The sequence below is a fragment of the Argentina silus genome, assembly GCF_951799395.1.
Source record: "Argentina silus genome assembly, chromosome: 3".
NCBI lineage: Eukaryota > Metazoa > Chordata > Actinopteri > Argentiniformes > Argentinidae > Argentina > Argentina silus.
In genome coordinates, this window is record NC_139657.1 from 22,503,559 (window position 1) to 22,519,410 (window position 15,852).

At 42.4% G+C, this 15,852-nt stretch overlaps 1 protein-coding gene across 1 annotated transcript; it reads right to left on the reverse strand.

Moving 5' to 3' along the window:
- Positions 1 to 734: 734 nt before the first annotated feature.
- LOC310802233 (fibulin-7) lies at positions 735 to 15,317 on the reverse strand (the record flags this gene model as incomplete). Its single annotated transcript, XM_083666525.1, has 11 exons — positions 735 to 1,095; positions 2,147 to 2,282; positions 3,041 to 3,178; positions 3,447 to 3,654; positions 3,984 to 4,159; positions 4,441 to 4,606; positions 13,181 to 13,265; positions 13,408 to 13,553; positions 13,810 to 13,855; positions 13,958 to 14,196; positions 15,231 to 15,317. 11 exons carry the CDS (start codon positions 15,315 to 15,317, stop codon positions 735 to 737), a joined length of 1,788 nt encoding a protein of 595 aa, XP_083522651.1.
- Between the last annotated feature and the right edge of the window lie 535 nt (positions 15,318 to 15,852).

Here is a 15,852-nt window from a genome sequence, read left to right on the forward strand (position 1 = left end):
TTCAAAACTACCCACTTGTCTGCCTTTCTGTGGATTGATAGACAGATAGCTGTAAGTACAGTAAATCTCTGTAAGGACCACTTACACTTCAAAATGCCTAAATGCAATACATACTGAATTCTGTCTAAAATTATAACTGGATTCAAACCAACATTTAGTGAACAATTAATGATGTCTTTTGAGTATTGTACCCACACAGTGCAGCTTCACAGTCTCAAATAGTGAATGTATTTTAATAAATTGCAAGAAAAACAAGAATGATACATTTTCACAAATGCCTTACACAAAATCTGGCACGCACACAAAATAATAAATAAAGACAAATACGACTGATGTACTGAAGTTCTCAGTAGAATACAGTATCGCCTCATCATTTACATGCATTACAGATAAGGGGTTGGTCTTCCTACGATACTTACATATTCTGCAATAAAAAAAGGCACTTCACTATGCAATCACTGCATTACATCAAAGACTGGAATCCTTTTAGTTTATTCACAAATATTTCACATATTTTGGAATAATCCTAACTATAAAAATCCTTATGAATAGTCTGTGTAAAACTATTATATACAGTACAGGTCTGGTTTATGTTGTGACCCTTTGTCACAGCATCTACAGCCTAGGAAAAACGCATAATCACAGGCTGACAAAACAAACTCAGTGGTTCGATTCTCCCTTTATCTAACCCCTCCTATCTCTCTTTCCACATCACCACCCTCCTCGTTACTACTCTAGAATCTGTGGGGTGAAACGAACAGGGTGACTTTGGTAAGGTAGCGCCCCAGCAGCGCTCGTTTCTCCAGCTCGCTCATCTCCACCTCTGCCTCCAGTGTAGCGGGGCCCTGAATCGGGTTGACCAGGAGCAAGGTGCCCGTCTGTCTGCCCGAGCGCTGCACGCTGAAGTGCCCGAGCCCACCGCCCCCCAGCAGGCCGAAGCGCAGCGTGTCTCCCAGCACTCGGGCAGCTGACACTCGGAACAGCACACGTGGGGTTGACAAGTTGGACACCACGGACAGGAAGTGGAAGGAGACAGAGTTGGGCGCCTGGGAACAGGCCTTGTCCCCTACAACGCAGGGGTTCCTCTCACAACGCCTAAAGGGGGAAGAGGGGGAGAGGAGGATCACGAATGGCTTGTTTTGACATTTTCAAATCTAAATTGGTATTGAGGATAGACAAAATAGTATTGGTTGCCATCCTGTGAGAATAGGGGGATTGCATTTAATTGAGTTTTTCCTTTTCTGTATAAATGAATGAATACATACCAAACTGCAAGAGAGAATGTTCATTACCACATACTGTTCTTGATACCACTTTGAATGAACAAAGCATGAGCAAACCATGGGGTTAAGATCTCTGCTGGATAATTTAGGTGAATGAGGTTACAAGAGCTTAGTTATGGGTGGGACTGCAATGTGGTGACATTGAAAATGAAACTCTTCTCTCTCCACATCAAAATTGTTTGTTTGGTCGAAAATTACTGGATTGTTGGGATAGCAAGGAATCTCCCTTCCCATTATGGAGTCTGTGTAGTTTACTGTGGGTCTCCAAGCGTAACCACAATAAGCTTTGGTTAAAACAGTGGGAGGCAAAATGACGTGGCATATATATCGTGCTTTGGCTCTCAAAAGTCAAGGAAGCCATTATTGAGCTGAAAAATCTGAAAAACCTTAGACCTGCCCATAAAGTTCTTGACTGGCCAAGTCAATCTTCAGATTTAAATCCAATTTGACATGCATTTCACTTCCTAATGATAAGATTTTAAACAAAAAGACCTAAAAACAAACAACAACTGAAGATGGCTGCAGTACAGGCCTGGCAGAGCATCACCAGAGAAGACACCCAGTGACTGGTGGGTCAATGAGTTGCAGACTTCAGGCAGTTATTGCATGCAAAGGATTGTCGACCATATACTAAACATGAGTGCTTAAATTGGACGTCTGTCCCATCACTTTTGGGTACCTTGAACAGGGGGACTATGCATAAAAAGTGTAACCAATATCTACACAAATACCATCAAATAAAAGCTGAGAATCTTTACTTTCACCTCATAGTAATTACTTGATTTCAAATCCAAACTTTTGGAGTGTAAAGCCAAGAGAAGAAAAAATTCTTCACTGTTCCATTACTGACTATATATACTTACACAGGCGAGGTCTTGATATACGTGGCGTTTTTGATGTGTGAGCACTCCACCTGCGCACACTGGAATCCCCCGTATGTGTTCACACACACCTGGTCCTGGGTGCAGTTGTGCAGCCTGCTCTCACACTCGTCAATATCTACACAGTAGGGGTGGGGGAGTTAGAGGAGTAACAGCACCACAAAACTACTCCAAATGACATCCCACCTCAGAATCCTGAAGAGAGCAATTCATACAGGCAGCTTAGTTGAGAGCTTAAAAGAAGCATTCTAATTTACCGAAGGTTTTTATTTTCATTATTTACATTTACATCACATTTATGGAATTTAGCAGACGCCTTTATCCAAAGTGACAATCATTATCCATTGCAGACTCATCTTTCACTGTAATTAACTGTACTGTCAACCTGTCATTGCCATTGTATATAGCCATTCCATTGTGTACATTGCTTCACCGCTGGTTATACTGCTGCTTATATTCTATTTATTTTTATTTTTTATTATTTTATTTTACTTTAAAACTTATTGTTGCACTACTCTGTGGCACTGTCACTTTTGCATTTCACTGTATACTTGTATGCACGTGACAAATAAAGAATCTTGAATCTTTATTCGATCCATCAGTCATCATAAGATAAAGTAATCAATGCTCAGACCAGGGGCCATAGGCAGTCACAATGCTAGAAGAAGCTTTTTTTTTTTTTTTTCATTAACAGGAGAGAAATGGGGGTGAAGAGGTATTTAGGAGCAAAGCAGCATCTTCCACCTGCTAATCAAACTCGTCATAGGTGGTGCTAACACAAGAGACTGTATCAACCTACACATTTCCTGGCAAATAGTAACAACAGGTGACAAGGGTAGGTAGTCTTAGTTCGTGGAATGGGCTACTTCCTTTGACCTTTGCAGCTGCGGTTGTCTCTGGTGAGGTTGTAGCCAGGGGGGCACACACAGAAGTAGTTGCCGGGGACGTTGACACAGGTGTGCATACACAGGCGTCCCGGCTGGCCCAGGGGGAACAGCTCACACTCGTTGATGTCTGTAACACACATAAGACCCATATTGTTGGACTTCTCGAATAAGGATCTCATCACTTCCAATCGTAAATCCAATCTCAATCCCAAACACATTGGCTCCTAAAAGTGAAGTACTGTATATTGTTAATGTATGATGTATTGTTAATGTATGTATGTGTTTTTGACCATTTGATTATTATACAAGATCTGTAATTCTTAGAAGCAAAGAGAACTGTATTTGAGCTCAAAAGCCATCGACCTCAGACAGGAACTGGTCTTGGTGGGACTCACCTGTACAGATGTTGTCCCGGCCTGATATGGTGAAGCCCAAATCACAGATGCAGTGGGCGGAGCCTTGAAACTGAGTACAGCGAGATGGGCGGATGAAGGCCGAGGGGGGGAAGGAGGACGGAGAGGGGGAGGAGGAGAAGATGGAGATGGAGGAGGAGAGGGTAGAGGAGGAAGAGAAGGAGTAGGAAGAGGAGGAGGAGGAGGAGCGGGAGGATGGTGAGGAGGTGGAGGAGGTGGAGGAGAAGGAGGGGGAGGAGAGGGTCGGGTTGAGGGTATTGAGCACTGTGGATAGGACTGGGGATAGGCACAAATGAAACTATGAATTATGACACATCTTATATACAGTATGGTGAGCCACAGTGTGCATAGCACGTGACTCTCATCATGTAGACAGACTAAAAGCATGCATAGTGCTGGATATTACATATAGCGGAGGAATTAGGTAATACACGCAGACAGCAATAGAGGATAGCCCACATGAAAGTACATGTGGGATATCCTTTATTGGGGGCGGGGCAGGGGGGGGGAGGGATTTGCCTCACCCCTGCATGTGGGATGTTGACCACTCCACTTCAGAGACTCCAGGCACACCCTGGTCTGTGGTCCCAGCAGCTCGTAGCCAGCTTTACACAGGAAGTGCACTTCATGACCCACAGCAAATACCCTTCCCAGCCTTCTGCCATAGGCCAGGCTCTCTGGCTTAGGACAGGTTGCTGGATGAGGAGAGGAGAAGAGGAATGAGGTAGAATAACCAATGAGCACCACATGACAAGGACTTTGATGAGATAAATATGATATACAGTGGTTGTCCATAGGTGGACATGACAGAGGGTGACAAGTTAAGCCTTAAAGCACTCCTCCATGTCTAAAACCTTGGTCAAACCATTGCCTGTATGTCAGTAGTTTGTTCTGCAAAAGTGGAAAAAAGGTTAAAAAGTGGTGAAATGTCCCTTTAAGAATACACATGATCGCTATATGGTTTCCTCTCTCTCACCGTTGCTGTGGGCCTTGGTGGTAATCTGCCTGATGGTGCTGCTCTGCATGGCACTCAGTTTCTTCCTCAGGGAGCGGAGGCTCTGCTGGTAGGAGGCCTCATGGACAGACAGCATCTTCTCCACCTGCTGCAGAGAGCTCTGCAGCTCCTGCCTGGACGGACACTCCTGGGGTGGGGTTGGAGGGGGGAAAGTGGAGGGAGGGTTAGTTAGTGAGTGCTCTTCTAAAGGAGATAAGGTTTAAGATTGGTATTGACCTAGATATCAACTTCAGAAAAAGTATTTTAAAATTGCTGGGGGAGGGACCCCATACCCCCTTGTCAAAATCAAAACCACTGTTATGCCCTTGCAGTTCTGAATGAAAGATCAAATAGAGTAAAGCCAAGCGGACACTGCGATTTTCACAAACGCAGATGATTCCAACCGATGACAGGGTCTCATACTGCAAGACAAATTCTCCACGTCATGCTGTCTTGATGTAATGTACATATACAAGTACTCTATAAGTATGGTCCCAACTGCAACTTGTGCATTGCCACTGTGCATCATCTTGGATTCCTATTGATTTACGTTATATTGCTCCGTAGCAAATATCACATCTCACACTGCACAAGTAGAAAGAAGCCACGACCCAAAATGTGGGATTCAAATCGGACGTTATCCATGGCAAATTCATGGCTGAAATCATGCAGTGTCTGCCCGGCTTTAGCCACACCGAGACTGAGATGAGAACAACTGGATGGCTGACCTGCCAGTACACTGAGGTCATACCCATTCCCTCCTCCACACTTCTCCACTCCCTATCTATCGTGCTTTGGCTCTCTAAGATGAAATGGAGGAAAGGGTGATCCAAACAGTATAGTAGTGATCCAACAAATAAAATCTACATGACAAGAAGTCCCACAGTAATGACTAAATAATTACATGTCAGTGGTAGAAATACCACCAGAAACAAATATGTCAGTGACTTTCTATTCATAGGATGAGTATCTGCTATACTGTATGTGCAATTTACTAACAATGAAATTTCATATTAGGCATCATTCACGCTTACCAATACCCACTGATAGCAGTAGGCCTATCACCAATGTGTGACTGCTCACTTCACACAAACAACTCAAAAGGCGTAGTATTTACTGAAACATAAGTAAAAGCTGTCAAGTCTATATATAGGGATGAGCTTTTCTGTCACAACCTCTTGTGAAATTGTTTGCTCCAATTATGAAGTACCACCTGAGTGAACATGTAGTGTGTGCCAGGAATTAGACAGCCTGACACTGACTTCTCTATTGAGCTGTGAAAATAAACACTTTCCATTGTTTCTGCATATCCTCCTATAGATAACCTGTAATGTTATGCCTACTATACATGCATTTATTTTTTAACCCTTGTTTCCCAAGGTCAGTCCTTTTTTTTGTTATTGCCATAATGGTCAGCTGATTTCTTTCGCCACAGCTGTCTTTTAGTGTTAAATCATTCCTTAAAGGTCAGTTTATTTCAGTACAATTCAATTCATTTCATTCAGTATTTAGACAAATACATATATTTGATTTAGAATGTTGAATGAAATAGAATCAGCCATGTTAATAAAATCAAAGCAATATTACAGACGTCAATCCACTCAAGTTACCAATAACTGTTGCTGGCTGAAATAAATACTGTACTCACCTGCCCATAGGCAATGTAGAGGTGATGCAAGCAAAGCATCATCATAACAACACAAAACCGATTCATCCTTGAAAAAATCTGCAATCTGCCACCCTCACCTTTATTCCTGAACTTGGATGATTAATTGGGGCTATAGGCTACTGTGAAATACTGCTACTGTGAAATATATAACACTAAATAAAGTTTAAAAAAAGAAAAGAAGGAGAGTAAGAAATTTGCTGAAATCTTCAAGATAAGGAGTCTCCCAAACACTTGACAGACCTGAATACGACTGAAACATTTCTCCTCGAGCCCACTTCTTTTTCGAGAGCAGATGCCAAATTTTTCCCCACGTAAAGTCGCCTAGTTGGGGTATTTCAAAGTCGCCTAGTTGGGGTATTTCAAAGCCAAAACGAGGAGCAGAATTCACCACTAGTTGGAGAGTAGTGGATTGTACATCTGCATGGCGGTGGAACCACGGCTTTGAGTTTGGATAAGCAGTCATGCAAGTAACTTAAAATAAAAGGGCTAAATTATAAGGCAAAGTTTCATCTGACAGTGCCGTCTTTTGATTTGGAAGGTAGGCCTACAATCTTCAAATAATTGTAGAAATGCGACATTAACCCTGAATAATAATCTATTCGGTTTTGAATTGTGAAGTCATCTTTTTCAGTGGGTAAGAATAGATAGGTTGAAAGTATGGATGACAGTGCACTCGCAATGTTAAACGATGATTGTGGGTGCAGTGAAATGTATGTCCACAAGGACGGGAGAAAACAGTAGTGTACATTTCCTTGCCAAATGATACAGACACATAATGAAAAAAAGAATACTGTAGGTAGTAATAGTGTGATACTGACCACCTGCAGCTGTACTATACTTGACAATATTATACTATACTACTTTACTATTATAGTACTATACCATACTAAACATTCCATTTCACATTTAAGCTTGCCGTTATCACAGCATACTTACTCTGTCATCACACTGCAATACATCAAATCGATGGAGTTGTGAGGTTTAAAGCCTGATTTTGTTTCTCCTGATTGATTGACACAATTGATTTCGGACCTTATTTGTATTCTTTACCTATTCGATAGCCTCATACAAATTGGGTTGTTGATCTCATTTGTGCATAGTTGACCTGCCAATAGACTATTGATTGCATCGTGGAGAGTCTGAGATGGTATGAGGACAGAGGTCTATAGTGAAGCCATGAACGTTTTGTTTGCAGCCTCTCAGGTATGCAGAGGCTACTTACTGGTTGTGATGTTCTGTGTTCTGTGTGTTCTGTGTGTGTGTGTGTGTGTGTGTGTGTGTGTGTGTGTGTGTGTGTGTGTGTGTGTGATTTAGAAAGGACATGATTGGGAGCAGGGGACAATGACATAGGGATTAACTGTCAGGCTAATGAAAGCAATATGTTTCATGTCGAGTTGAACGCAGCATCGTGCATTGTATGGCAAACTAGAATGCAATTACTCAGCCAGTGGCGATTGCAAGGGGGGATGACAATTAAAAACCTCTTTGAAAATGACTGTCTCTTAATGACTTTCACTTCAGGCCAGAAGAAGAAGCCACAACCAATTACAGTGTGTGCGTTATGATGCTCTGGGGATGTGTGTGTGTGTGTGTGTGTGTGTGTGTGTGGTCTCCTTTTATACAGAATACTTATTTTATATCATACCCCATGCATGCACATACCTATGTCTCTCACACATATATGTATTCTCTCAGTATACACATTACATTACACTTTCTCTAGACACTCTCATACACATCGAGGTATACCAGTCTGCTCTTTCTTTAGATAGCCTAATGATAACATGTGTGATAATAGCTAACCAGTCTAGCGCTTTTCAGAGGACCAGAGGAGCCAGTTAACCTAGCTAGCTGTCTGTCTCCAGCCCAGAAGACTGTCACATTGGGCTGCATGTGTTAGATAGCTAGCTCCCCTGCTCCCTTCTGACAAGGCCATTAGTGCTGCTGGGGAGCTCTGTATGGAGCCTCTGTTAATTAGAGGAAGGGATGACAGAGTCATCCTGGAGTTCAGTGATCCTCAACAAGCGCTGCCTGTCGACCAAAACCGGTTTCTGCTGGTTCTGTTTACTTTAACAGTGATTAGGAGGTACTGTATATACTGTAGTTCCCCTACTGGTGCTTTGTGTTAAAAGTTGTGGCTTGGTGTTTGGTCACACCACTGAGATCATAATAAAATATCTTATGATTCTGTGTGTCACTCCTCACCAGAGCTGATTGGATGGAGGCAATGTTGTTCAAGATTAAGGCTGGTCATGATGATAGGCAAACTGACAGTCATTTTGCATGTGGCACAAAGAAGTTGGAGAGAAAGGTTGCAAAAGATGTTTTTACTACCAAGCAACAATACAGAAGGAAAATGGGGTCTTGATCACTTTTTAAATCAATACTTGAATTAAAATGGCATTTTAAGTGTATTTACAATTGTACAGGTACAATTGTAAATACACAAGTTCAGTAGAATAGCCTATCGTCTTAATATGCTTAATTGTATGAAATAAAGATAAAAACAAAAGTAAACTGTAGCAAAAACAGCATTAAAGGACATGTAGAAGCAAAAAAACAAAAAAAACAGAGAAAAACAAATCCCCACAAACAAAAACAGAAAAAAACAAAACCATGTGATTGGATACTACAATGGCAAAAAAGTATGAAGGATGATTAAACACGGTGCAGGGCACAAAAAGCAAACAGGACCACATAGATACAAAATGGGAAGAGGCATTCTCTTTTCCTATCCAAATCCCACATCCTGATATGAGATAGATATCTCTAGACATTTCAGCCAGACACATTCCACCCTATTGATCAGACTAAATTACTTTGGTTTTCAAGAGCCGCTTATCTGCCGAGCTGAATGTGCCACACATTCACAGCGGGAGCAGAGGATCAAGGTCTTCCATTCGTGCATATCCTCTTTGGAATGCATTGCAAGTGTAGTGGTAGTGATAAGGCTTCGCTGACAGGGGTAAACTTAGAGATAAATAAATAAACCCAAGAGAGCCCAATCTACACAAGATCATCATATCTTAATTATATAGGACGGGTTTAATTAAAATGTAATCATTTAATGGATTTTCTAATTAAAACAGAGTTAGATGATGGTCTCTCCCACTAGCCCAACAGAGTGCAGTCGTGCGTTGGCTTGTTTCATTGAACACTAGACCTCCCTTTGAGTGTGTGTGCGTATGTGTGTGTGTGTGTGTGTGTGTGTGTGTGTGTGTGGGTGTGTATGAGTGAGTGTAGTGTACTTAAAATAACTTGGAGTTCTTCTTAAAAGGACTTGGAGACTTCCCGAACTAGATCAATGTGTTAGGGTTAGGGTTAGGGTTAGGGTTAACCCTAACCCTAACCCTGTGTATGTAGGACTACTGCGGTGCAATAAGAAGCTCACACAACTCGAGAATAGAATCATTTGATAAACGGCAGTGGAGATCCATTCATTAGTATATTATGACATCAGTATATTATGTAACTGAAACTGAGGTCCTCATGTCAGCTGTGCAGAATTTAGATTAGATTAGATTAGATTAGATTCAACTTTATTGTCATTGTGCAGAGTACAAGTACAGAGACAACGAAATGCAGTTAGCGTCTAACCAGAAGTGCAAAATAGCAGAAAGTGCAATGAACAGTATTTACAGGTAGTGCAATATATGATCAGTAGTAGTGCAGTATAATATAGTATAATATAAGCAGTATAATATAGCAGTGCAGTATAGCAGTATGTGAGTAGCAGTAGCATTATAGCAGAATAAATAGTTACAGTATGAGCAGTGTAGCAGCATATGAGCTGTATGGGTAATGCAGTCTAGCAGTATATATGTATTAACAGTAACATGAGGTAGATGCAGAATAAATATAAATATGGAATGCCGTATAAACAGTATAAACAAGTATGTACAGTATGTGCAGTAGTATTAAAGAAAATATAGGATATGTGCATTATGTGCATTATGAACAGTATGAACAGGTATGTACAGAAGAGCAGTGGTATTGAGTAAGAGAAGGGGAGGGGAGTATAGTGCAATAGTGCAATTGTCCGGGGTGGGGGGGGGGGGGGTTGCGGGGGTAGTAGGTTGTCAGGTAGGTGTAGTGTTCGAGTTCAGCAGGGTGACAGCCGCAGGGAAGAAGCTGCCTCTGAACCTACTGGTTCGGGTGCGGAGAGACCTGTAGCGCCTCCCGGAGGGGAGTGGGGTGAAAAGTCTATGGTTGGGGTGAGAGATGTCCTTGACGATGCTGCGTGCCTTACGCAGGCATCGTTTGCTCTGGACAGCCTCGATGGAGGGGAGTGAGGAACCGGTGATGCGTTGGGCAGTTTTCACCACCCTCTGCAGTGCTTTCCGGTCCGATGCCGAGCAGTTGCCATACCATACTGTGACACAGTAGGTAAGGATACTCTCGATGGTGCAGCGGTAGAAGTTCACCAGGATCTGAGGAGATAGATGGACCTTCTTTAGTCTCCTCAGGAAGAAGAGACGCTGGTGAGCCTTCTTTATCAGGGTGGAGGTGTTGAGGGTCCAGGAGAGGTCCTCAGAGATGTGGACACCCAGAAACTTGAAGCTGGTGACTCGCTCCACCTCAGTCTCGTTGATGAGGATGGGGGTGTGTGCGCCAGCTTTAGACTTCCTGAAGTCCACAATGAGTTCTTTGGTCTTCTTGGTGTTGAGAGCCAGGTTATTGTCGTTGCACCACACTGTTAGGTGCTGGACCTCCTCCCTGTAGGCCGACTCATCGTTGTTGCTGATGAGACCGATCACCGTTGTGTCGTCTGCAAACTTAACAATGGTGTTTGAGCCATGTACAGGTGTGCAGTCGTCATATATACATGTATATCAGATTAGCACCAGATTAGCACCAATTCAAACACATTGACATGTAACGTAACTCTAATGAATCACGGCTCTTTTGATGTTACAATCAGCCACATCGATAGACTGTTGTCTTAATGAATATGCTATGTTGCTGCCATGGAGAGTGAGTTATGTGGTGAATGGATTCCAGTGGTCTGTGGGGCAGCAGCATGTGATGATCAATGAGGGACTGGAGGCATTGCGTGGGTTACCCCACCTACATTTTTCATTGTGTCACCGTTGTGCAATAGTCAGAAACTAACCAAACTGACCAAACGGTTGTAAGAGTATTGTTTTTGAAAGTGAATGTGAAAATGAAAACGCTGGATCTCTTTTATTTTTTATTTATACAGATCTTGTGTTCTTGTGATGGTGGTCTATGTGCGTCATCTAGGCTACTAGTTAAATTGTGTGACTGCTGTTGGATTCTATGCTTTTCACTTGCACTAACCACTATGTTTTTCTCCCATCAAAAGTCACCACAATTGCCTGTTTAACAGGTGATAGGCAGCATTTTTGCTGGGTACATATCTTCTGTCATTGTCGGAATCGGGACAAATAGCCAAAATGCGAGGTATTCACCTTACTCCATCTCCATTTCGCATTACGTTGCTCTCTCTCACTATACAGTATGTGATCAGTTTGTGTGGTGGTGCGTGTTGACATAGGCTCCTGCTAGATTGTAGCACAGGTTTGGATGAGTTGGGATTGATATACTGACAAACATATTCAACGCTCTCGTGATCAGATAAGAGCTGTTTAATGGGTCCGGACAGGTGCACTCAGGTAAATCAGCTGTATTTCATATTATTACTATTTCATTGAAATGTGTTTAAATGTGGCTGAGACAAAGACAGTGATCATCTGATTGCCCAGTGTGAATGGTGATCAATGCCCCCCTCTCTCTAGCCCAGAATACCTATTTACAGTTAAATGAGCATGCCTGGTGGACGTCTGGAAGAAATTGCACCTTGACTGTCGTCAATTCCTTTGCTATTGTAATGTATATAGTATAGGCCAACTGGCTCTCACACCTATGTTGTATTGTTGGGGTGTTATTTAAGGACAAGGACAGCAAGATTTCCTTTGAGTTTCTTGGATTAGGCCTATGTGCACCGGTTTCCTGTGTTGTCCTTGACACATATAGTGTTAAATGTATGGTTAAAATTCCATTTGTTTGCTGCAGTTATATGTTACTTTGAAACTGTTAGATGGTTAATTTGTTAATTGTCTTCCTATGTGCATTAATGTGTTGTTGTGCGCTAGGTAAAGGTTCTGTTAAAACAGCATGACATAATCGTGACCAGGTTCTCCCATTAATGTCTAATGTTCACATGCATCGTTAGCAGCACGTAGTGTCGAGTCATCAGCTTCAGGTGTTGGCTTGAGCGTAAACGCCTTGCGATTCAATGTAATTTGAGAGCATGGTAAAATAGCATTTTGGGTATTCTTGCTGGAATCAAGGATTTGATATGATCAAGTGTCTGTCACACCGGGATGAGCAAATCATTGTCAATCATTATTAACCATAAAATATATTTTGGAGTCATAATGTTAACTTGTGTTAGTTGGTCATGTGACCACTTGTGTAGAGTCCGCTTCATCATGTCCATAACTGTCTGAAGTTGTACATTCGAATAAATGTATGTCTTTATTCTTAACCTGTCCAGTCCTCTCTCGATTCTTCAGTGTTTTTATTACAATTCTTCATAAGCACTATGTTATTCTCCCATCAAAAGTCACCAGAATTGCTTGTTTAACAGGTGATATGCAACATTTTCTCTGAGTACAAGGTGGGGCACAGTACCCCTTCACCCCCCCCACAACATTTTAGGCAGCACCCCCTCACGAAATATACTTCCTACTTCCCTGATAACAACTGTAGGCTACTTTTTTTCAGATCCAGTCTCAATCCCACTGAAACCCAACATCCTTACTCACATCAAAATCCTTAACTTCATTCTGTAATCAATACGGTGCATTATCAACAGTCTAATGGCCTGAGGGTAGAGGATATTCTGAAACCTGTTGGTCCGGGACTGGATGCTTCGGTACCATCGGCCAGATGGAAGCAGAGAGAACAGGGTGTGACTGGGATGGCTGTTGTCCTTGATGATCTTCCTGGCCTCTTACATCTCTCGGAGTAGATGGGGTGGATGGCTGGGAATTCACGGCCCGTGATAGACTGGGTCGTTTTCATCACTCTCTGCAAGGCTTTACAGTCCTGTGCAGTACAGCTGCCATACCAGGCGGTGATGCAGCTGGACAGAATGATCTCAATGGTGCACCTGCAAAAGTTTGTGAGGATCTGGGGCAGCCTGAGGAAAAACACGCTGGTGTGCCGACTTGATCACTGTGTGGGTGTGGTGTGACCATGTTAGATCCATAGACACCAAGAAACCTGAAGTTAACTCTCCATTTCAGCTCTACCCCTGTTTCTTCCTGAGATCCATGATCAGCTCCTTGTTTTTGCTAACATTAAGAGAGAGATTATTATCCCGGCACCACTCTGCCAGGACATTTATCTCATCCCCATAGGCTTTCTCGTTGTTGTTGGTGACACAATGGTGTTGGAGCTGTGATGGTGTTGGAGCTGTGCATGGCCACACAGTTGTGGGTGAACAGGGAGTACAACAGGGGACTGAGCACACAGGCCTGGGGGACCCCATATTGAGAGACAGAGTGGAGGAAGTGGTGTACCTAACCAGTCAGGAAGTCCAGGATCCAGTTCAATAGGGAGGTGTTGAAACCCAGGTCCTTGAGTTTGGTGATGAGCTTGGAGGGGACTATGGTGTTGAATGCTGAGCTATAGTCAATAAACAGCATTCTCACATAGGTGCCCTTCTTGTCCTGGGTGGCAATGGCATCATCAGTGGATCTGTTGGGACGATATGAAAATTGGAGGGGGTCTAGTGTTGCAGGTAGAGAGGAATTTATGTGGGACTTAACTAACCTCTCAAAGCACTTCATTATGACTGACGTGAGAGCCATAGGGCGATAGTCATTAAGACAGGTAGCCTTGGTCTTCTTTGGGACCAGAATGATAATGGTCACCTTGAAGCAGGTGGGGATTACAAACTGGGACAAGGAAATGTTGAATATGTCAGTGAAAACACCCGCCAGTTGGTCAGCGCATGCTCTGAGGACCCTGCCCGGGATGCCATCTGGGCCGGCCGCTTTACTGATGTTGACATGCTTAAACATTTTACGCACGTCAGCCTCGGTAAACGATAGCACACAGTTATTAAAGACAGTTTATTCATGTCATATTGAGCAAAAACATTTTCCCTGCTTCTCTGCACTGTGAGAGAATGCGTGATGACGGTATGAGAGTATATAGGAGTTGGTCCCATTGCTTGATCCTGGGTTAAAATAACCTGATATTTAAACCACTTCCACTCTTCATCTCTGTAATTCACGAGCTGCTATAATAAACTTGATTTTTCCAATCTATCTGATAAGGCAAGTTGATAAGACAAAATAATTTTCTTTCAAACATCCTTCACAGCTCTTGTCACCACCTTGTGGTGGGTTTCGGCAGCACTTCACGCCTTGTGTCTGCTGTGGCAGTGACATTGAGGTAGACCACTGCTGCGATGGCGGCATGAACCTGTTAGTATTTGGTTGACAATCCTTTGCATGCAATTACTGCCTGATGTCTGCGACCCATTGACCCCACCAGACGCTGGGTATCTTTGGTGATGCTCTGTCAGGCCTGTACTGCAGTCATCTTCAGTTATTGTTTGTTTTTAGGTTTTGTTGTTTTTTAGCTTTGTGCCTAAACTCTTATCATCAGGAAATGAAAGGGATGTTCAATTGGATTACAATCTGAAGATTTACTTGGCCAGTCAACTCCCTAGTTGCTATGGCAGTATGTTTGGGGTCATTGTCCTATTGTATGATGAAGTGCCATCCAATGAATTTGGAGGCATTTGCTTGCACTTATAAGATATATATATATATGACAAGATATATCTGTACACTTCAGAATACATTATGTTGCTGTTGTCAGCAGATTTTAGGCAAAAGGTGGTATGCTGTCGATCTTGGGAAGTTCTCTTGCAATCTGCTACAGTACATGATAATATTTGTCTTATCTGTCCAGAATACCTTTTCCAGGACTCTTCAGGCTTTTTAAGGTACTTTTTAGCAAACTGTAACCTGTTTTGTTAGGCTAACTAGTGGTTTGCACTTTGCAGTGAAGCCTCTGTAGTTTGGCTTGTGACGTATTCTGTGGATGGTAGTGTCTTTACCTCCTGGAGAGTGTTCCTCTCCAGGTTCCTCTCCTTGATTTTTTCAGATTTGTCAGTCACTTTCAGTGACACATCTTTCGTCCTCATGTAGACTCCAAAGGCAAACGCAAAGCCTAGAATCAAGACTAGACATTGACTGCTCTCTTATGTCTACACAAATTATGTGACAAACCCCACCTGACAAACTAGAAACACCTGTCAAAGCAATTGTCCCAATACTTTTGGTGCAATTAATTTGATTTCAAATCCACATTTTTGGAGTATAGAGTCAAAAGAAGAAACAATTCTTCACTGTTCCAACAATTACAGAGGGCACTGTATATCTGGATACCAATATTTTACCAACGTAAGTTTTGATCTTTGTGGTAATGTTTGCTTGGGGACACAGCATCAATGATTGCTTACAACTACAATGCAATAATCTGAAGGTAACCTTCAGATTATCATTTGTTAACAATGTTTCTACGAATACAGTATGTCAGAGCAACATCTGTGGAACAGTGTTTACTAATATTAAAACATCTCTGGCATAATGTCTTGCAAACTTGTCTGGTTGACATTTGGTATGAGACGTTGCCTCAATTACACTTTCTGACTGCCTTACTCTGCTCCTAAAATAATT